The sequence below is a fragment of the Leguminivora glycinivorella genome, chromosome 11 (genome assembly GCF_023078275.1).
Source record: "Leguminivora glycinivorella isolate SPB_JAAS2020 chromosome 11, LegGlyc_1.1, whole genome shotgun sequence".
Taxonomy (NCBI): Eukaryota; Metazoa; Arthropoda; class Insecta; order Lepidoptera; family Tortricidae; genus Leguminivora; species Leguminivora glycinivorella.
In genome coordinates, this window is record NC_062981.1 from 15,641,382 (window position 1) to 15,665,983 (window position 24,602).

The 24,602-nt window shown below is 36.4% G+C and overlaps 1 protein-coding gene across 1 annotated transcript; it reads left to right on the forward strand.

Moving 5' to 3' along the window:
- Nucleotides 1-5,265: 5,265 nt before the first annotated feature.
- Nucleotides 5,266-24,530, forward strand: LOC125230830 (pre-mRNA-processing factor 6). Its single transcript, XM_048136060.1, has 17 exons — nt 5,266-5,466; nt 5,549-5,608; nt 6,698-6,821; nt 7,718-7,848; nt 12,222-12,481; nt 13,760-14,020; nt 14,561-14,754; nt 15,224-15,494; nt 16,725-16,861; nt 17,130-17,207; nt 17,431-17,647; nt 18,393-18,556; nt 19,480-19,656; nt 20,229-20,362; nt 21,102-21,252; nt 21,995-22,105; nt 23,326-24,530. Exons 1-17 carry the CDS (start codon nt 5,372-5,374, stop codon nt 23,548-23,550), a joined length of 2,790 nt encoding a protein of 929 aa, XP_047992017.1. The 5' UTR covers nt 5,266-5,371; the 3' UTR covers nt 23,551-24,530.
- The last annotated feature ends 72 nt before the right edge of the window (nt 24,531-24,602 follow it).

Sequence of the window (24,602 nt, forward strand, 5' to 3'; positions counted from 1 at the left end):
TTTTTTCTTTTTTGTTTGACACATTGGTAGATCTTTTATGGTATCGTCAACAAAACAAAGGTACATGTTTGGCACATATTCAACAAATAGAATTTAACTGAACTGATCTGAACCATATTTGATATTGATTATATTTGTATATTTAGTGACTGAATTAAATCATTAAAATTGTTTACTAAACACTAGATATAAGATAAAGATTAAATTCCTTTTAAATAAGAATACAAATTACTGCAGGCATGTATCCTCAATAAAATATCTGCAGTAGCAGCACGTTACGTTTCGTTCAGAAAGAAGAGAAGTCGACCTTTGATGTCCTGTACACAGAATTACAGTTAAACCAGAATGAGTAGTAATAGACGATATGGAAAACACACTGTTTTGTAATCAATATTTATTGAACAAAAGTAGGTATAATATAGGTTTAACAATATTTAGACAACAAAATCTCTATAACACAACCGGCGTTTTTGTTTCCAAAGCAAAAACCTCTGACGTCAACAACTGTCAGTGTCAAGCCTCCTCAAAATCCGCGGCAATATCTATGACTCACTTGTCATTTAAAGAAAACAAACTAAATGTGCGTTCGAAAATACATATTACATTACTATTGCCTAAAATGTCGTTTATAATCCGTAATATCTAATATTCGGCCAACCTGACAAATCTAGGAGTTTGTCCCCAAACTCTGTCTGGTACAGCAGTTTACATTACTTTATTTTGTCAAATATATCACAAGTCATCATCATTATGCATATTAAAATATATTACAAAATACTCAGAACCAATATGAACGAATTGCTTCAACAACCTAAATTGCATCATACATTTTCACCCTTCACTACACTTATCTCTAATGTAGTTATATATAACTTAGTCCTTTTCAATCAGTCTATGTATCATCTACAGTCTATAACATCAACATGAATGACATTTCACTCCGTACAACACCAGTCACCAGCGTGTCCGTGTGAACCTCCCCATTCAGTATATAACATCACATATTCACCTGAATGACATTTCACTCCGAACATCACTAGTCACTAGTGTGTCCGTGCGAACCTCCCCATTCAGTACATAACATCACATATTCACCTGAATGACATTTCACTGCGAACATCACTAGTCACTAGCATGTCCGTGTGAACCTCCCCATTCAGTACATAACATCACATATTCACCTGAATGACATTTCACTCCGAACATCACTAGTGTGTCCGTGTGAACCTCCCCATTCAGTACATAACATCACATATTCACCTGAATGACATTTCACTCCGAACATCACTAGTCACTAGCATGTCCGTGTGAACCTCCCCATTCAGTACATAACATCACATATTCACCTGAATGACATTTCACTCCGAACATCACTAGTCACTAGTGTGTCCGTGTGAACCTCCCCATTCAGTACATAACATCACATATTCACCTGAATGACATTTCACTCCTAACATCACTAGTCACTAGCGTGTCCGTGTGAACCTCCCCATTCAGTACATAACATCACATATTCACCTGAATGACATTTCACTCCGAACATCACTAGTCACTAGTGTGTCCGTGTGAACCTCCCCATTCAGTACATAACATCACATATTCACCTGAATGACATTTCACTCCGAACATCACTAGTCACTAGCGTGTCCGTGTGAACCTCCCCATTCAGTACATAACATCACATATTCACCTGAATGACATTTCACTCCGAACATCACTAGTCACTAGTGTGTCCGTGCGAACCTCCCCATTCAGTACATAACATCACATATTCACCTGAATGACATTTCACTCCGAACATCACTAGTCACTAGTGTGTCCGTGCGAACCTCCCCATTCAGTACATAACATCACATATTCACCTGAATGACATTTCACTCCGAACATCACTAGTCACTAGTGTGTCCGTGTGAACCTCCCCATCCAGTACATAACATCTCATATTCACCTGAAACATCAATACATAGATCACAGGTCCCATGTCATTGACTCACTGTTAAATATCAAATATATTAATACAGGGATCACAGCTCATGTGCCACTGTCTCACTGTTAATCACCTGATACATCAATACATAGATCACAGGTCCCATGTCATTGACTCACTGTTAAATATCAAATATATTAATACAGAGATCACAACTCATGGGCCCCTGTCTCACTGTTAATCATTTTATACATCAATATATAACTCACAAATCATGTCAATAACTTATTGTTCATCATCATAAATCACAACTCACAAGCAAGTCTTACTGTGCTGGGTGTATGTGCCATTTTACATATCTTACTTAGTATTTTCAGTATCACTATTTTGCCTCAATTTATCAAATAACCAAGAACATTATTGCATTCACTTTTATATCTTGTGCATCTGAATGATAAATAATAATAAAGTTTAATTCACCTCTCTAGTTCATCATTACATGACCTCTATAACTCACTGTTTAATATCAAATCGTCGAAAACATTTCATGAATACACTGATCAATAGAATTCACTTAAGAGTCTTAAGACTTATTTACTACAAATATGTACTTATTTTCACTGACTTATATGGCTCATTATTACATTTCTTTTGTATTATTACACATTATTTTTGTCTCAAATAATCAAGAAACTCAAACTCATAAAAAAAAAACTCTCTAATATAAATTCACTTTCAAGGATTATGTAGGTATCACAAATAATAATGAAACAGGTAATTTATTTCTCTCAACCCTGAGTCCCTGAATGATTTCAGGCATCTATCATTCATTATTTTTGTCAACATCTTACTAGTATAACAGATTCCATTTCACTCAATAATTACTTTTATAAAAATCAGAACTTTTGAAAATAACTACACTTATCAATATACTGAAAAGAAAACACCATAAAACAGTATTTCTTGTTATCTGCAAACTCAAAAGTACAATATCTGACAGCATTTAATGTAACACATGTCAGTCTCTTGTTTACCTTATTATCATAACTATGATTAAATTTTATAACTTGACAACCACATTAAAATTAATAACTTAAAACATACATCATTTGTATCACTTTCTCTATTTAATTTAATTATCATTAATATTTGTCAATTCCTAACATCTCTCGGAATATAACCTTCGCCTTCACTGATTCATTTGTTGTATTTTGATGATAGAAATTACACAACTCTCTCTAAGTTATACATCAAGTATATCATTGCTTACTTAAAATTATTACACAAACATTACAAGAGCTGAACATGACATACTTATAATATGTATACACTAGATCACAACAGGTTATCAACTATTTTCACATTTGTTCATATTTAAAATGTGAAATTCTTTATATAAAACTCTGCAATATATTAATGACTAGCTAACATAGCTAACTTGTACAGTTACCACATTCAGGCTTAGAAATTCAAGTCCCTCAGCAATGTTAAATAATAATAATAAATTTTCAATAATCGTTTTCAGCATTATCACAAAACCCAAATCATATAATACCTAGTAGGCACTAGTTGCTGTTAATTGGATTAACTTACTGTGAAACATTTTAATATTTGTAATGAACTCCTTCGCACAGTTTAAGAATTCATTTCTTTTGCAACAACTCGGCTGATCAAAGTTCTTACCCAATTAAATTAAAACAAAATGCATATTAAACTAGTTTTCTCACATCATTTATGTCTTTCTCTGCTATTATTGTTTAATTCTCATAATTCTCTGTTCATGTTTAAAACACTGTAAGTTCTTACCGTTTCCAGTTTTACCCTTAACTTAATATACATGTCGCTGAAAATGGAGTGATAATTTGATACCAGTAAATTAGAATACTACTTAACGAGAACAATTATGACTTCATTTCGAATATTATTCTTTGATAAGATAACAGTAGGTACATCAAAATCCTCACCCTCCTTATATATCTATATACAACAATTTCCTTTCGATTTTTAAATACTATATCAACTCTCACTGATACACATATGATTGATCACTTCACTTGGTACTATCAGATATAAAAAAAACACAGAAACGCACACACAAACACTAAACACCTGAAATTTGCTCTTGAAAGTACCTCCACCAAGTCGCGGTACGATACCTACATCTTTTAATAGGTTATTTTTCCGCTGCCTAATATCACTGATTCCAATTCTTGGCTTCATTATCTTGATGCTCTTGATTGATAACAGATAGGATTCTCTGATTGTAGCTTGAAATTCATAAAAATAGCATCCTTTCCACAATATCCACTAGGCGGGCGTCGGTGTCCAATAAATCTTCTCAATCTCATCCCCGCTTCTGATAATAGACGATATGGAAAACACACTGTTTTGTAATCAATATTTATTGAACAAAAGTAGGTATAATATAGGTTTAACAATATTTAGACAACAAAATCTCTATAACACAACCGGCGTTTTTGTTTCCAAAGCAAAAACCTCTGACGTCAACAACTGTCAGTGTCAAGCCTCCTCAAAATCCGCGGCAATGTCTATGACTCACTTGTCATTTAAAGAAAACAAACTAAATGTGCGTTCGAAAATACATATTACATTACTATTGCCTAAAATGTCGTTTATAATCCGTAATATCTAATAGTAGATAGGTCAAAAAGTGTGTCCACATGAGAGGTCATTGTTTGGGCTGGTGTCCCTCTCGCACTTACTGACAATGTCAACATTATTCAGTGACGTCATCATTGTCATACATTGGCCTGGCCAGCCATATAAGAGCTCATACGAGAAAACAACTTTGATTGCTGGTCGCCGTCATCGAAATCGATGTGGAGGACTATATATACATTGGGGATACCAGTCAATTTTCAAAGTTACTACCAAATCTACTAATACCCATTTGAACGTATTTTTTAATTATACAAATCTTTGATTTATTGGCATCAAAATAATTACATTATAATTCTTTGAAATATATCGAAACCCTAGTTTGAATATAACACTAAAATAATATAAGAAGTTATAAAGTCAGGTAAAAAGAGAAAAATACTACTACTATGGTAACCTCATTAACACTGGTCACACGTGCGAGAGGGACACCAGCCCAAACAATGCCCTCTCATGTGGACCGTTTTCGCTAGTCTGATACGATCACCTTTCTGTCTCTGTGATAAGGTTCAATTTAGTATGGCAAAAAATGTGATTCCACAATCTAGTTTAATAATTCTAAATCTATGGTCCTGTAATTTTTCCACGGAATTTTTCCGTCCTGTACATACGTTTATTACGTTTAGTTCCTATCATTTTAAACGTGGCAACATTCGTTATTATACGTCAAATGTAATGCCAAAATAGCTACAAAGAATTGGTATTTATTTTCTTGAAAGCTAAGGAAATTTTAATCTTAGGCAATAAATAAGAGGTAATTGAACAATGTCTGTGCCACCGCAAGCGTTTGTTAATAAAAACAAGAAGCATTTTCTCGGAATCCCAGCACCTTTAGGTTATGTTGCTGGTGTTGGCAGAGGGTACGTATTTTACCCAAAATTGTGTAAGTTTTTGTTATTATCGATGTTTTTAAGTAATTTTAATTAATATTAAACATTTCAGAGCAACCGGTTTCACTACTCGATCTGATATCGGTCCCGCTCGTGATGCCAACGACGTATCGTAAGTATACATAAATAAACAATACTGTTACTTGACTTGCAAAGATTGATCTTTTAACCACAACAACTGGTAAACGCTCTCTTGATACATCGAAAACTGGTGAGAATGTGGCACTTTATCCACTAGTGTGCAAAGTAATTTGAAGAAACTTTCTAGATTCCCGAAGCTAGCTGGTAATATTGACGTATAATGATGATTTTGAGTCATAAAATGTTTAATGAAGTGATGGGTTTTATTCAACAATCAATCGATATTTTCCTCATGTCGGTCATCATCATCATCATTTGCCATGGCTCATGGGAGCCTGGGATCTGCTTTGACAACTAATCCCAAGATTTGGCGTAGGCACTAGTTTTACGAAAGCGACTGCCATCTGACCTTCCAACCCGAAGGGTAACTAGACCTTATTGGAATTAGTCCGGTTTCCTCGCGATGTTTTCCTTCACCGAAAAGCGATATGGTGGAAAATTTTGTGTTTCACTTGGTGGCAAAATTTGTTTAATCTACATTCCTTGAAACCCTCGCAACGCTTGAAAGATTCTGCATTTTGAATTGGATACTAGAATTTGGCTGGTTTGAGCTGGACCAGGCCACAAGAGTTGCTGAAGATATGAAGGCGTGGCGCAAGCTGTCGAAGGCCCTTTTGCACCTCTGGGGTGCCTTAGGACAACTAGAATTTGGAATTAAATATTAAAATCTTTTGCTTACTCTGGTTTCAATATTGGCATGTGCCATTAAACAACTTACTTGTAAAACAAATAACTATTTATTAACTGTTTAGTGATGACCGACATGCACCACCTGCTGCGAAACGATTAAGCAAAAGATTTTAATATTTAATTAAAATCTTTTGCTTACTCTGGTTTCAATATTGGCATGTGCCATTAAACAACTTACTTGTAAAACAAATAACAATTTATTAACTGTTTAGTGATGACCGTATGACCGACATGCACCACCTGCTGCGAAACGATTAAGCAAAAGATTTTAATATTTAATTAAAATCTTTTGCTTACTCTGGTTTCAATATTGGCATGTGCGATTAAACAAGTTACTTGTAAAACAAATAACAATTTATTAACTGTTTAGTGATGACCGACACGCACCACCTGCTGCGAAACGCAAGAAAAACGAGGAGGAAGATGATGATGAAGACTTGAATGATTCTAACTATGATGAGTTCTCAGGATACAGTGGATCACTCTTCTCAAAGGTAATGCTAATGATATTCCTATTTAAGGACTAGATCCTGTACTTATACATACATACATACATACATACATACAATCACGCCTGTTTCCCAGAGGGGTAGGCAGAGATCACGGATTTCCATTTACTACGATCCTGACAAACCACTTTCGCTTCACACACTTTCATAACGTTTCTCATACACGCTCGTCGGTTTCGAGTACTTCTGACCTGGCCTTTTTGCAATATTTCCCCGATTTGATCAAGAAAAGTTCGCCTAGGTCTTCCACTACCAACTGACCCTTTCACTCCTTTTTCATATACTTTCTTCGTTAATCTCCTCTCATCCATCCTCTCTACATGCCCAAACCACCTTAACATACCCATCTCAACCTGTACTTATAAATGTATAAAAGAAGAAACTGACTGTCATATCAACGCACAGCTGAAACCGCTGGTCCTAGAGATTTCAAATTTGGCACGTAGGCTCTTTATATAGTGTAAAAGAGCATTAAGAAAGGTTTTTTTCAAAATTTACATCCTAAGGGGGTGAAATGGGGGTCCAAAGTTTAATGTTTGAATAAAATTACTTTTAGCATGCGGGCAAAGCCGTGAGAAAAAGATAGTTTATCATTAACATTAGACAAATAAACATTCTTAACTTTGGCTATACATACTGAATGGTCTGATTGGCTAACCCTATAAATTAACACATTGCCACAGTGCCAAACCTCAGCTATCTAGTCTCATAATTTCAATACTTACTAGACATGATGATTGTGGCGTTACAGAATAATAATTTTAATTATGAACATTGACATGGGCTGTCACATTTTGGCTGCAATGAATGTTTTAAATATAATGTCTGTGTCTATGTAAAGCAATACAAAAGGATAGCTAATTAATATCTGGTATGTTTAGGATCCATACGACAAAGATGATGCAGAAGCTGATGCTATTTATGAGTCAATTGACAAAAGAATGGATGAGAAACGAAAAGAATATAGAGAAAAACGACTCAAAGAAGACTTGGAAAGATATCGCCAGGAAAGGTAAGATGGATGTATTTTGACTTCTTCTTCTTGCATGTCTTCTCCTTCCTCTCTGAGGGCACCAAAGCTCTCCATTGATCATGGTTTTCTGCAGTCCTAATAATGGGCGCCTGTGTCAATCCCTGGCAGGCTTTCTTAACGCTGTCCACCCAGCTGGTTGGTTGATGGCCATTCCCCGTCCTCCATCCACCACCTTCTTGCATATGGGTCATTAAGTGACTAATTGTTTGATTAAAACTGTAGTTTATAGGGTTGCAAATAGAAAAAAAAACAAATGTTAAAACCGAACACCATGGTTTTTTTTTCTAAATATGGTGTTTTCAGATGAACAAATAATTCGACAATAACGGTTTTTCGTGAGTTGTAACGTGTTTCAATAACAATAACGTACATTTTAATTCGATTAACATTCAGTATACAAACGTTTATTGGGGAATCCCCGATGCGGCGTGCAGCGTGGAGAGGCGGTGGTGTTGCCAACAGTAAATAGTGATAACTACCACCTACGTCCTACAGATTTCGTAAATGTTACTTTTATAAGACTTGGCAGGCAATTATGGTCACGCGATAAATGATAAAACATCTGGTCGTCCCTATCGCACTTACTAATAGTGCGATAGAGACGGCCTGATATTTTATCGTCTATCGCGCGACCATGCCATTTGTTAGTCGTATACCTCGAAATCAAAAAATTTTTCATTTTTTTTTTCATTTATTTGCCATAAATTGTATGTTTACATAAGATGGTACATGTACATGTTTAATAAGTTTCAACACAATTTTACCAGATTGGTGTAGCATTATTTAAACAATGTTTACAAAAGTAAAACTAACATGCAATACATTTTATTTTATTTTACAAGCTGAAAGTACTCTTTAAGACTATATGGACACAGTTCGATAAGATATTTTTTTAGACGATTGAGGAATTTAGTGGATGAAAGAGACTTTATTTCTATCGGTAAGGCATTGTAAACCCCTGCGCTACCTGCCTGTGGCATCTCATGAACAATGCTGATTTGCTCACAGGAGCCTGGACGTCATGGGCAAATATCTTGTTGAGCCTTTCGCTATTAAAGTTTGTTTTCGGCGGATATGTACTAGGATATCGCCTTACAATCTTGCATAGCTCCATAATATACAGTGATGTCAGAGTAGGTATACCTAATTTCTTAAAAGATTCTCTACATGATTCACGATTTGACATTAATCCACTCAAAATACGAACACATCTCTTTTGAAGTATAAACAATCTTTGTATGTCTACACAATTTCCCCAAATTGCTAGTCCAAAAATCATATTTGACTGAAAAAATGCATAATATGATTGCAAGGCAGCCGTTTGAGTGGAAACTCGTCTCAGTCCTCGAAGCGCAAAAGCGAAGCTGCTAAGCTTGTTACTGAGAGAATCAACATGTTTTTTCCAATTTAAGTTTTCATCTACCCATACACCTAAAAATTTAGTTTCCTCCACAAAATCGACAGTTGCATTGTTTAAATTGATATCAAGTTTTAATGAATTAGTTTTAATGTTTCTAAAATGTACAATTTTGGTTTTATTTACATTGGTAGATAAGTTAATAGTTTTAAACCAATCAACAATTTTAGCCAGAGCTTGTTCTATTTCTACGGTAAGATTTTCTACTTCATTCCTTTTAAACTTAAAGAGTACACAGACGTCATCTGCAAACATGATGACACGTTTAGATGTAACCTTTGGAAGAAAGTTAACATAAAGTAAGAACAATATAGGTCCCAGTTAGAGATGGGTAGTGAGTAAATACTCAAGAGTAAATATCGAGTAAATACTCAGTATTTACTCAAAATACCCGTATTTACTCGTTTTTACTCAAATTGGTGGGTATAAACTATTTAGCGTGCAGAAATGGAAATACAAATTAGAAATATTGGTGTATTTTGTTATCGGCTACTAAGTTAAGTAATCAAATTTATATGAATTTTATTTTAAAGACGTGCTCTCCATATATGTAACTATTTTTCACAAAAATAAAATTCAGAAATTACCAGTGTATACATTATCTGATAGGTCTTTAAAAATTAATTGAATGTTTCTAAAAAAGTTTTTTAATAATATGAACAGTTTTAGAATAAAACGATAATTAAGGCCGAAATAATGTTTATACCTTTATAACTTTCGAATTCGTTATTGGAAAAATATCCAGAAACCGTCAAATTATTGCCCATATAATACAAAACACAAAACTAGTACTTTAAACGTCATCAGCTGAGCCATTTTTGAGTTTTCTTTAGAAAACCCTTAATAAAAGGTCGTAAGTGCCACATTAACAATCACTTCCAAACGTCATGCCGTTATCTAGAACATCAATTTAATTTAAGTCTCATACTTTTACTGTAAATACCTGCTTTTTTTAAAACAAAACTGCTAACTGAACATTATAACTATTTTTTTCTCACAATGATTACCTCTTTTTCGACAAACTAAGACTCCTATAAGCTTCTAATAATATAAATCTCATTTAAACATGTCCACACAGTTAAAATAAACACGACTAAGTACTTAAATCTCATTTTATAAATTATTTTTAGGTAACAGTTTCTACTCACCCAAATGAGTAAATACGAGTATTTACTCGGTGCTTTGAGTAAATTACGGGTAAATACTCAGTATTTACTCACCCCTACCCATCTCTAGTCCCAGTATGCTCCCTTGGGGCACCCCAAAAAGAGGCTTTGTGCTATTTGATTTTAAGTCAACCATGGTATGGCTTTCACAATCTAACGATGGCACAGTTACATAGTTCTCACGTTGTGTAAGATAAGACACAAACCAATCATTTATAGTTCCTCTTATACCATAACGATCTAATATGTCTAGCATTATCGTGTGGTCCACATGATCGAACGCCTTAGAAAGATCAATAAAGACAGCGATTACATTTTCTTGTTGGTTCAGTGACTCAAATACATAATTTGTCAATTCGAACAATGCATCAGTGGTAGAGATACCCTTCTGAAAGCCAAATTGTTCCTTGGCTATAATTTTGTTTAGTGTTAGGTAGTTACAAAGACGAGTTACCATTACTTTCTCATATACCTTAGAAAATATTGGCAGCAAGGATATTGGGCGATAATTATTTACAAAAAGTTTATCTCCCTGTTTGTGCAAAGGTTTTACAACTGCCTTTTTTAGCAAGGTTGGAAACCTGCCCTCCGAGATAGACATATTAATAAGATGTACAAGAGGATCCAAAATATAATTTGCGGTATGTTTTATAACCATTGAAGTGACTTCGTCATAGCCAGAGGATTTTTTATTTTTTAATCCTGATATAATTTTTTTCAGTTCCTCTCTATCTGTTGGTTTTACAAACATTGTACTAGTTACATATGGAGGCACTGACGATTTCGTAAACTGAGCCTGATTTATACTATTGTTTATAGAGTTAAAGTAGTTGCTAAACATGTCAGGAATCTCACCCATAGATATTGCTGTATCTGTCCCATTGGACAATCCCAAATCCTTGTAGCTTTTCACCTATTCGCGTTTCGCCGCGATCTCAAAATTTCTGAACAATATTTTTTTCTTGTAGTAGTAGTATATTTATTATCCTGCCTTTTTTCACTGTAGTCGCTTTTCACCTCAATAGATATTTGTTTGTAATGCGTTATTAGATATTTTGATATTTCCTTTTTTTTAGCACTTTAGTTCTATAGTTTTGTTTAGCAAATGCATTTCGCATTTGTAGGTTTTCTCCTGGTTATATAACCTCGTTGTGCTTATCACTGATATTACTAATAAAATATTATATTACTAATGCAAATGTTGATGTTGATATATGTCCATTTGACCACGTATTATATCCCAGTGATGTAGCCTTTTTTTAAACCATTAATACAATAGTATGCGACCCAGGTAAAATGCGACTAAAAATATTTGCGTCTAACTGAATAGGCTATTAGTGATAAACGCTACATTAAAATCTGCTACTGTTGTAAAAATCTATTGAAAATATATGCGAGTAACAAAATATACTATCGATATTACACGCTACAACAAAATACGCTATCGCGGCAAAACGCGAATAGGTGAAAAGCTACAAGGATTTTTTTTATTTCGAGGTATACGACTAACAAATGGACCATGCTACCCGTGCAGAATTTAAAGTTATTTGATTAAATTCGTTTAATAGTTAACATTAAGTCAAAAGTATCGTATAAAAGGATTAACTGCTTTGCAAATTTTGAGATTTCGTACATTAGAAAAAAAACATACCTACTCCAGAAAAAAACCTTTTTTTTTTCACGGCTTTTTTTCATGTTTTTTTTTTTCAAACCAGAAAATAAACCGTTTTTTTGCAACCCTAGTAGTTTACCATATAATAAATTTCCAGACCAAAAATACAACAGCAATTTTCTGACCTAAAGCGAGAACTGAAAACTGTCTCGGAAGATGAATGGTCAGCGATTCCCGAAGTAGGTGACGCACGTAATAGAAAGCAACGTAACCCTCGTGCTGAGAAGTTTACCCCGCTGCCGGATAGTGTACTATCCAGGAATTTGGGAGGAGAATCCACGTCGTCCATTGATCCAAACTCGGGCTTGGCTTCTATGATGCCTGGTGTTATGACTCCAGGGATGTTGACTCCATCTGGTAAGTTGTTTATACAGTACTGGACAAAATTCTTCATACACCGACATATAAAATAAACTTTCTATCATAATTTCTTTACCCTTAAACTTAACATCACAGTTGTATTGGAAAACTTTTAACTAATATCATGGCGTACAACATACAGACAATAACATATCAAAGATCGTACAATTATTTTTTAACCCAAGCTTTTTCCTGTGTGTCTACTGAAGTAGGCAAAGTGGGTATAATTCAGAATGACATTTAATATTTTCTTTATTTTTCCAAAAACTTCCTTAAATTTTGGCTTGGATTGATTACATGAGACTATGTTAGCCATTCAAGCTATTCATTCCTATTAATCATAACAAACGCATGAGATATACATACTGGTATTATCTTTCAGCCATCGCCCGTCTGAATAGATATGAAAAGATGACTGAAAGAAAATACTACTATGTCTATTTCATGCGTTCGTTGTGATTCATAGGATTAAGTAGCTTCAATGGCTGACATAGTCTCATGTTATCAATCCTAGCCAAAATTTAAGGAAGTTTTTGGAAAAACAAAGAAAATATCAAATGTTATTCTGAATTATACCCACTTTGCCTACTTTAGTAGGCACACAGGAAAAAGCTTGGGTTAGATAAATACCTTCAGTTTGTACCTGAAAATGTTCCTCTGAGACAAGCAGCCATATCTAAAGCAGATGAAAGCCATACACACTAATACATTGCATTTCATTCGTATTTTAATTACTGTATGATCAAATTTGTCCAGAGCCAAAAGTACTAATATTTATATTTATACCCATGTAAAACAATAATTGTACAATCATTGATATATTGTTGTCTGTATGTTGTACGCCATGAAATTAGCCAAAAGTTTTCAACACAACTGTGATGTTAAGTTTAAGGGTAGAGAAATTATGATAGAAAGTTTATTTTTTTATGTCGGTGTATGAAGAATTTTGTCCAGTACTGTACATGTGCACTAAGATTTACTAATAATATTATTTATGGGAAAGTGTGTATGTCTGTTTGTTTGTCCGTCTTTCACGGCAAAATGATGCGACGAATTGTAGTGATTTTTTAAGTGGAGATACTTGAAGGGATGGAGAGTGACATAGGCTACTTTTTGTCTTTTCTGACGCGAGCGGAGCCATGGGCAAAAGCTACTACTAAAATAAAAACCAAAGTTACTTTAGTGTACCTCTGTCTAGGATGTTTACGTGAATATGTGAACATATTTTTAATTTAATTTTTTCTCTATTCATAAATATCATGCATTATTTTTCAGGTGACCTGGACTTGCGAAAGATCGGTCAAGCCAGAAACACACTTATGACCGTCAAATTATCACAGGTTTCTGACTCGGTCACCGGTCAAACAGTGGTTGATCCCAAAGGCTACCTCACTGATCTACAGTCAATGATACCAACCTACGGAGGAGATATTAATGACATAAAGAAAGCTAGGTTGCTGCTAAAGTCTGTGCGAGAGACAAATCCAAACCACCCGCCTGCTTGGATTGCTAGTGCTAGATTAGAGGAAGTCACTGGTAAATTTATCTTGTTGTACGATATTTATTTTAATCTTTTTTCCATAAACTACAAATACAATTTAGCCACAAATAGATCAATAATTATTAATGACCGTTCTTGGCGACAATTCTGTAATACGCGTGCAACGGGCTGACGTAATTTTTCATTTACAAAAATTCTAAACTATCTATCACTTTACCAAGGATGTGATGACTGAATTGTGTTTTGGGAGGCTGCTATTTTCCAACTTACCGCCGAAGCAGCAGCTGATGTTTACTAAGCTTCATAATACATCGCCCCTTAACAAAACAAGTTGTTTTCCAGGATGCAATGACTGATGAAATGTTCACATGAAAAATCTTAATGATGTATTTAGATACGCAACTATGGAAACAAATCAAATTATTTTATACAAATTTTTATTTGTGTTTTTTAAGTAGTCACACTACTATATATAAATTAGATGTAACCATGATGTGTGTGTACGTGTCGATGTATTTAGATATCAAAATATTCGTTTAAATTGGCCTATTTATTTTATGACACAATATTTACAGGCAAAGTACAATCGGCCCGTAATCTCATTATGAAGGGTTGCGAAGTGAACCCGAGTAGCGAAGAGCTTTGGCTAGAAGCGGCCAGGTTGCAACCTAGTGACACTGCCCGCGCTGTCATAGCTCATGCAGCCAGGAATCTACCGCACAGTGTGAGGATCTGGGTGAAGGCAGCAGATTTAGAACAGGAACCTAAGGTATGAATGATTTTACATCATGAAGGGTTTATTGGTATCAATAAAGTGGTACTGACCAGTTTACAACAGAGAATCAGACAAAATGCGCGGTCGTTAGCTCATGTGAGCCAGGAATCTACAAAATTATAATATATACAGAATACAGACTATGTTGCCACCGATTATAATTTAATATTGCAAAATGAAAGATTATTCAGTTCATTTAAATAACAATTAAAGCGCTATAAGAAGCGCTAATATGGAATATGAATTTCTAAATAAACTGTTCAAATTCTTTTGGCTCTTTACCTGTACATAACATCGTCCTGTGGGCGTAGCACACTAATGTGATAAACTTTGTCGCTTCGGTCCGTCCCGCACTTACGAATAGTGCGAAAAGGAAGGCCTGACGTGGTAGCCTTTATCACGCGACTGTGCAGGCAATGCCTGATTTCACAACTCGATAATATACATAATTCGTTGTTTACAGGCTAAACGACGAGTTTACCGCAAAGCTCTCGAACACATCCCCAACTCAGTCCGTCTCTGGAAGGCCGCAGTCGAGCTAGAAAACCCTGAAGACGCCCGCATCTTACTCTCTCGCGCCGTAGAATGCTGCCCCACTAGTGTAGAGTTGTGGCTTGCTTTGGCAAGATTGGAAACGTACGAAAACGCTAGGAAGGTCTTGAACAAGGCTAGAGAGAATATACCTACAGATAGACAGATTTGGGTGACTGCTGCTAAACTTGAGGAGGCTCATGGTAAGTTTTGAATAATTTAAACCTTTTTCTCGCGCGTAGTAGAATGTTGTCCTACTAGTGTGCAACTGTGGCTAGCTTTAGCAAGGCTGGCAACTTATGAAAACGCTAGGAAGGTCTTGAATAAGGCTAGAGATAATATACCTATTGATAGACAGATTTGGGTGACTGCTGCCAAGCTTGAAGAGGCTCATGGTAAGTTTCAATAATTCAAACCTTTTTCTTATATATTTATTATATTATTATTTCTCGCACATTGTCAGATAGTGCCCTATCAGTGTTGAGTTGACATTCTCTAGTACATTCTAGCAATAGATAGGGAAATATCAAATTTTAGCTTTAATGTAGCAGTACTACTTACTAGATCTACAGATGTAGTGAGAAAAGATTTACCTTCGTATTGTTACGGAAACGTACAAACGTGTCATGTTTAGGGTTGCAAAAAAACGGTTTTTTTCTGGCTTGAAAAAAAAACATGAAAAAAACCGTGAATAAAAACAGTTTTTTTTCTGGAGTATGTTTTTTTTCTAAAGTACGAAATCTCAAAATTTTAAAGTAGTTAATACTTTTATACGGTTTTTTAGACTTATTAAACGAATTTAATCAAATAACTTTAATTTCTGGTCTTATAAAAGTAACATTTACGAAATCTGTAGTTGGTAGTTATCACTTTTTACTGTTGGCAACACCACCGCCTCCCCAGCTCCCCACGCTACACGCAGCATCGGGGATTCCCCAATAAACGTTTGTATACTGAATGTTAATTGAATTAAAATTTACGTTATTGTTATTGAAACACGTTACAACTCACGAAAAACCGTTATTGTCGTATTATTTGTTCATCTAAAAAAAAAAACAATTTTTAGAAAAAAAACCAAGGTGCTCGGATTTTTTTTCATGTTTTTTTTTCACAATTCTGAAAAAAAAAACATTTGGTTTTTTTTTTCTATTTACAACCCTAGTCATGCTATTTCAGTCAGTCTCACTACAAGATGTACTGACATTGACTGAACTAGCATGACAAATACGAACGTTTCCGGAAAAAAAACGAATGCAATCCTTTACGCACTACATCTGTAACTAACATTATTGAATCGTCAGTGCCAATATTATGGTAATCCCCTGATAAAATTTAAAAGAAAGTTTATAGAGCTTAGTCAATTGTATCGTTCAAAACAAATTGTCTAAAAGTGTTCCTCATATATCGTGTCTCACAAACCATATTTTTCGCAGGCAACACCCACATGGTGGAAAAGATCGTAGACCGAGCGATCACATCGCTTAGCACCAACGGAGTTGAGATCAACCGCGAGCACTGGTTCAAAGAAGCTATGGAGGCCGAGAAATCTGGCGCGGTTCATACTTGCCAGGTAAATATCGAATATGCTATTTGTTGTATGATTTTATATTTACACAGAAATGTGATAGAAAAGAGACCATTTTTTAACACCATGTTGGAGAAAAATAAATATATAATTCGCCTGATGGTAAGCGTTAGAAATACGCACTGCCGATCCTTTAAAACCTTTGCACTCTTTTTTGAAAAACCACATTCTTGATGAAAAACGTCGGGAGTTCATTATATGTACAATCGGAGAATTCCTTCATGAACTTCATATAATTTTTACTTATTTTCAGGCGATAATCAGATCTGTTATTGGACAAGGCATTGAACAAGAGGATCAGAAACACACTTGGATGGAAGATGCGGAAGCGGTGAGTATTTTGGATTAAAATGAATGTCATTGAGTGTATAGATGTAGTAAATATTAAATTAATGTGTACATCACAGTAAACGAAATTCAATAAAAATTCCATGTAAGACACTCTGGCAGACAGACATAGCCTGAAAACGCCTTAATGTGGTCTTAATACATTTTTAATTCTTACTAAAATAAATGCGTAAAGATGCTACATTTTTATGTACCTTTATTTCCAGTGCGCAAACGAAGGCGCATATGAATGCGCCCGCGCAGTCTATGGCTACGCGTTGTCAGTGTTCCCTTCAAAGAAGTCTATTTGGCTACGCGCCGCGTACTTAGAAAAACAACACGGCACGCGCGCAAGTTTGGAGGCTTTGCTGCAAAGGGCTGTTGCACATTGTCCAAAATCAGAGGTCCTGTGGCTTATGGGAGCTAAATCCAAATGGCTGGCTGGTAAGAACAATACTTTCCTATTTCTGCTGTATTTTCTTTAAAGAAGTCTATTTGGCTACGCGCCGCGTACCTAGAGAAACAACATGAGACGCGCGCAACGCGCAAGTCTTCAAGCTTTGTTGCACCATTTTTTTATACTACGTCGGTGGTAAAGAAGCAAACGTTCCATTACCCGAAGTCTGAGGTTCTGTGCCAATTAAAGGGTTGAAAGAAAACGAAATTGTGATTATTGCAGTGACAGGTTGCCAGCCCATCACAATGTAATGTAATATAATGTAATTCTGTATAGGTAGAATCTTGGAGATTCGAATATTAAATATTGTACCTAACACCTATTAATGTAAAACCCAATATTCACATGCAAATAAATCATTCATTCATATCCCACAACAGTCGAATTCTACGGTATATATATCTCCCGGCCGTATCCGACCATGGTGACTGTTTTCAACTCCTTTGTTGATTACGTTGATGTGCTCGCATGTGGCTCACGTAGCCGATTTTATTTGCGAAAACCCGTGCACACGACGGGCATGACAGCACACCGTTAATATAATTATATGGAATAGCCGCAGGTGGGCGGGCCTTCAGCTCATCCCGTCGGATATCCAGTTCTAAAAGTCGACGGGACTCAAAGTCATTTGTATCCACAAGAGGAAAGGGGGTGGTAAAATTCTCAACCCGTCATCACGGTATTTGTCTCATAATTAATCGATTACTCGTATTTATTGTTTTTTTTTCATAGGTGATGTCCCAGCAGCCCGTGGTATCCTGTCCCTGGCTTTCCAAGCCAATCCAAACTCGGAAGAGATTTGGCTCGCTGCTGTTAAACTCGAGAGCGAGAACAAAGAGTACGACAGAGCGAGACGGCTGCTGGCCAAAGCTAGGGCATCGGCTCCTACGCCTAGGGTACGTGATTACATATTCATAATTTTATATTTCTCAAATGTGTTCGATTGTGACACATTGTAAAATATATTTATTTTCATGTCAGGTTTACGGCTCAGCCACGACATTGGTCTAAGTGCGACAGCGGTGAGCGGCGGCCATACATTGGAGCGAGACACAGCGATGGGACTTTTCATTCGCACTTATAGCTGCCGCTCACCGCTGTAGCGCTTAGACCAATGTCGTGGCTGGGCCGTTAGGGTGCTCTAGCGAGATGTTCGATTTTCAAATTTCAAACAATATTACCACCTATGTTGGCAAAGCAGATATAAGATGCATAACTAGTAGAATTGGTTGTAAAACTACTACTAAAACTTTTGCTAACTCGAGACTAACAGTGTATCGAGACTCCACCCATATTCTTTTGAGCTTAGATTAATTTGTTTGTCTCGAGTTAGCAAAACACTGGTTTAAAGCCACTATTGCTTGAGTTTGTATCTAAACGGTCTACCAAACTCGGCCGCCGTTAATATCAGCACCCAATGGCCTTGACGAGCGGTCTGGCTAATCGTAGTGACCCTGTGAGAGCGCGATGTCACCGGGGCGGATATCCCGAAAAGTGGGCATTTATTTGTGTGATAAAAAGCACAGATATTTGTTCAAAATGAGTCATGGATGTTTTAGATATGTATATAAGTATTTATATATTATATATAACAAAGTGAATAATTGAACGACACACAACATGACGACAAGCCAATCTGCAATTTTTTTCTATCGAGCCAATTTCATTAAATCGTGTATCGAGGGGCTATGTTCTTTGAAATATAAGAATAATAACAATCTGTGTAAGACTAAATGTTCTATAATATTTATTGTATTATTTATTCTGACAGACTAACAGCGTACTCTCCCATTGTACTTAACTTGTATTTTCTCAACAGGTCATGATAAAGTCCGCCAAATTGGAATGGGCGCTCAACAACCTAGAAGTAGCCTTGAAACTTCTAGAAGAGGCCATCAAAGTGTTCGGCGATTACGCGAAGCTGCATATGATGAAAGGACAAATCGAGGAACAGATGGGCAAGGATGAGGACGCTCATAACACTTATACTCAGGGGGTAAGGTTCAATTTTGCATGTTTAAAGCTCAAAATACTAAAAGAGTGTTACTTAGGGCGCCATCACATTTGGCAAGTAGCGAGCAAGGCGAGCGCGAATGAAAATAGTTACTTTTATTTTTGCCTTTTTTTTTGGAAATTCGTAGATTCCGTATTTGAAAGATTATTAATTTTCTCACATTTTTTATACTACGTCCGCCTATAAAGCATAAAAGCAGTCACCGTAACCTACTGACGTCTGCAAATCAAGGGGTGTCACATGCGCGTTGCCGACCCATTAGAAACTTGTACACACCTTTTTGCTGTGTACTTATTTCTAAGGAGGTTTTGGGGTGCCGACGACTCAAAGGACAATAGACGGGACAAATTATTTCCGTAGGTCCTCCCGTCGTCAGCACACCGCACCCTTCGTTGAGCTCTGGCAGCCTTACTCACCGGTGGAACACAACACTATGAGAAGACTTAGAGGTCTAGTTCAAAACGAATGTCCTAATGTATTTTTTTTTTAGAAATTTGATCTTCAGTAAGGTCAACACAAATAAATGTTATGTGTCAAATAAACCTTTGTTTCAGTTGAAGAAATGCGCAACTAGCGTTCCCATGTGGATATTACTTTCAAGGCTGGAGGAGAAATTAAAACACATCACCAAAGCCAGATCAGTTCTCGAGAAGGCTAGACTAAGGAACCCAAAGAATGCTGAGCTATGGTAAGTGATAGCAATTTTAGTAGGTACAGTAGGCTCTGTGATTGGTGAGTGTTCAGTGTACTCCTCAATATAAGATCTTCTTATGAAGAATGAAGAACTCCAGCATAGTACTATCTTCTTTTTATTAACTTAATAACTAGGTACAAGTAGTTTAGGTATTTTAATGAAGGGGGGGCCGTGACGTATGTGTGTGACGTCATGTGTCGTCAACCGGTCTTCGTACGCGTACTTGGGTAAACGTATGTATGTTGTGTGAACAGTGAGCAAATATTGAAAAACCAATGTGAACCATTTAGGGTTCTAGTAAATATTGAAAAACTAATGGAGCTAGCTCAACAGTCGCTGAGCGTGATGTTATGATTTTATGAAACGGATTAGCTAGTCTAATAATCTGACGAAACGAAAAGAAAATGTATGTGCAAAGTATAATTTTATATTTAGCATAGACTTTCAAGTTAAGTCGAACTAAAATGGCTGGTCGAAATATTATTCAAGGCGCCTTCATAGCTTTGCTATATCAATACCTAGAATTTTCTCTATATTAGATTTCGATTCGATATTGACAAGTTGTATAACCTGGCAAAACAGCAGAAAATAAAAAGTGACAACATTTTCGCGTCGTCCCTTTCAAATCATGTGTAAGAAAACGGAACGACACTACGATGTTGCCACTTTTTAATGTAGGTAAGTATGTAATCTATGCAGTATGTAATTTTACTTAAACTTTCATTTCTTTCAGGTTGGAAAGCGTTCGTCTAGAGAGGCGAAACGGCAGCGCAGAAATAGCAAACGCTGTAATGGCCAAGGCTCTGCAAGAATGTCCGACCGCGGGCCGCCTGTGGGCCGACGCCATATTCATGGAGTCGCGACCGCAGAGGAAGACCAAGAGCGTGAGTTACACAAACACCACACGTTTAATTCATTAGTATGCGTAATAATATCATTGCGTAACACATTGTAAAATTGCATTTATTACACTACTAGCTTCTGCCCGCGGCTTCGCTCGCGTTAGAAAGAGACAAAATTAGCCTGTGTCACTCTCCATCCCTTCAGCTATTTCCACTTAAAAAATCACGTCGATTCGTCGCTCCGTTTTGCCGTGAAACACGGACAAACACAAACAGACACACACACTTTCCCATTTAGGCTCACTTGCACCAACCATTTAACTCAGGGTTAGTGGGCTGTCAACTGTCAAATTCCATATAAAATGGAGGGTTAACCCTCGGGTTAACTCTCCATTTTCGTTGGTTCAAGTGGCCCTTATAATATTAGTATGGATTGCTACGCGTGACGCGAGTCACACTGATGAAACTTCAATTTATAGAGATGATGATGGTTCCTGACTATGCGCTGCCTTAATTGATCTCATACAATCACGATAAGATTTTCTACCTTCTTTACTGGACGTCATGTGAATTTCTGATATCTCAACTTTTTCCTAGCGAAAACTCTAATACTTTCAAACCTTTCTTGGCGTAAGATGTACTAAAAAAATCTTTAAAATTTACAATCTAACCACTAAAATGTGTCATATTAATGTGAGTGGCTCAGCGGGGCACGAATGAAAGCTTAATAAAAAAATAGTGGTTATGCTGACTGACACTAGATATTTGTCCATTTTGTCCACAGGTGGACGCCCTTAAGAAATGCGAGCACGATGCTTACGTGTTGCTGGCTGTATCACAACTCTTCTGGACTGAGAGGAAACTGAACAAGTGCCGGGAATGGTTCAACCGAACGGTAAGACCCGCTTTTATAGAAACTACTTTGTACAGTAAAATCTTTGGAACGTGAAGTGCATGTGAGTTTCATTACAATACGGCATTTGATCGGGCGGCTGAATTGGATATTATATAACTGCACTACTCCGTCGTGGCAGACGAGGTGGTGGACTACGTTCGCCGGAAAACTGGCTACACGCTGAGAGTGCAACAGCTGCAGTCGCGTCACTACGTGCACTTTAGCTCGTTTATTTTGCGCGTGCCGCGGCCGCTGCAGGACACCATCGCGAGCGCAGACTTCTGGCCGAAAGGTGTGGTTTTTCGGCGGTTCCGGGGCAACCTGCCGAATCCTACACCGGGGCAAACGACGCAACGGAGCCAAAATAAATACAAAATACAAATAAAGCCAAAATACAAATTGAATTAAAATAAATGATATATAAATAAATTAAGTGGGTCCTTAGTCGCTATCATTGACCAATCCAACCAAGTCCAAAAACATTTGTCATTGACAATTCCAAAAAATATAGTTATACAAAAATCAACTTTAATAAGGATCATTAAGGATCATACTACTAAGGGAAGTCAAACGCGATTAACGCTTTTAATTCCATCTCGTACTTCGCGCTTTAAAGTATCGTCGATGTATTTTTCGTGAAAGTAATCCACAAAAAATGTTTACGCACGTCTCGGAATGTAAATGTATCCGACACAAAAATACCCGCACACCAAAGATACCACTTATTTAAACAAGTTATTTGACTTCAAAAGCACATCCGCTACAACACCGTAATCTTGCAAGTCTGTCAACAAATACATTACGCATAAGAAAATGACATGAATAAATTAGATACTTCCGAATCATATAATTCAGTTACTCACTATTAAAGAATAAAAATATTTGTCAACCTGAAGCGATAAACGATGTGAGTTCTGGTTGGTGAGACGTTGACGTTATAAGTTGATAAAGTAGATATTGTAAATATCATAGATCGTGTCTTTAAAAGGATGGGATGGGTGTATAGGTTAGTACTGTCATGCCATTAAATGTTGAAGACATAAGTACATTCATCATAGGCGAGGCGAGTCTCGCTTCTTCTCATGAGATATCGCACGTATATTTTACATAATACAATACGTTTTTCGTGCAACGATAGTCGTAAATGAGCCTTTGAACTCGTAAATGACACAATGTGTAAATAGACTTCTCCAAGTTCAAAGGGTTAATTTTCCCCACAGGTGAAGATCGACGCTGACTTCGGAGACGCCTGGGCGTACTTCTACAAGTTCGAATTACTCCACGGGAACGAACAACAACAGGAGGAAGTCAAGACCCGCTGCAAGACCGCAGAACCGCGCCACGGAGAATACTGGTGCAAGCACGCGAAGGATATTCAGAACTGGTGCTTTAGCACGGAACAGATTTTATTGTTAGTGGCTAAGAACTTGCCTGTGCCTACGTGAAGTGTTGGATTGTTTATTTGGTAAGTGTTTGTGAATTAATAGCGGCTCCATGTTCTTGGTGTTTGCCACAAACACCACTAAACAAAACGCGGTATCCTCAAATTGTTGGACAGGACAGTCCTTTGATTTGTGCGAAAAACCGCCTCCAATGCAGAACACTTGACAAATATCAAACAGAAGAGGCACACACGTTCGTGTTTTGTTTTTCGCTGAAAGCGTGAGGAGGCACCATAATGTATTTAAAATACGGTAATTTAACAGCATGTTCGTCAACATATTGGTTCTAAATAGCACAGCATAATCAAACCACAGTTCGTAGTGGTATAAAAGCGCTGTACTACACATAATATGACATTATATTGTTCAGCAATAAAGAGACACAGATGTAGTGCGAAAAAAAATTCCTTCCGTATTTTTCCGGAAACATTCTTATTTGTCATGCTAGTTCAGGCAGTGTCAGTACGTCTTGTAGGTCCTGAGACTTGTCTGATACGAAGGAAAATCTTTTAGCACTACTATCTGTATGTAGTATCTCTGCATGTTTACGTGAAATATCATTGCTATAGGACATCACATTCATTCACCATTGCTATAGGACACGGCGTGCGAACTCGCATGCGATTTTAGTTCCATTGCGAACTGTTGGGGTAACATCCAATTCCGCCTGCCGATCAAATGCCGTATTGTAATAATACTATCACATATCGTGTAAAATGAAAGTTGTGTTAAATTTTTAAGTGATGTAATTTTGTCTGGAAAGTTTCTGAAAAAAAGTACAAAGTTCACATTCTGATTTTACTTGGCTTGTGTCAAATTCTTTTAAGATATTTGTGGAGTAGTGCGAAGACAAATTGTAAATAAAATAAGTGTTAATGTTCTTAATGTTTCCAGACGGCACGGGTTGTCGCTAGAAATCAATTTAGACTAATTATAGATAATATTAAGTTAGTTTTAATCGTAATATAATATTAGTATGAATAGATTGTGTTTTCATTTAACCTATTTATTATAAAGGTAAAATTAATTCTGATCTGATGAAGATAATTATTTGT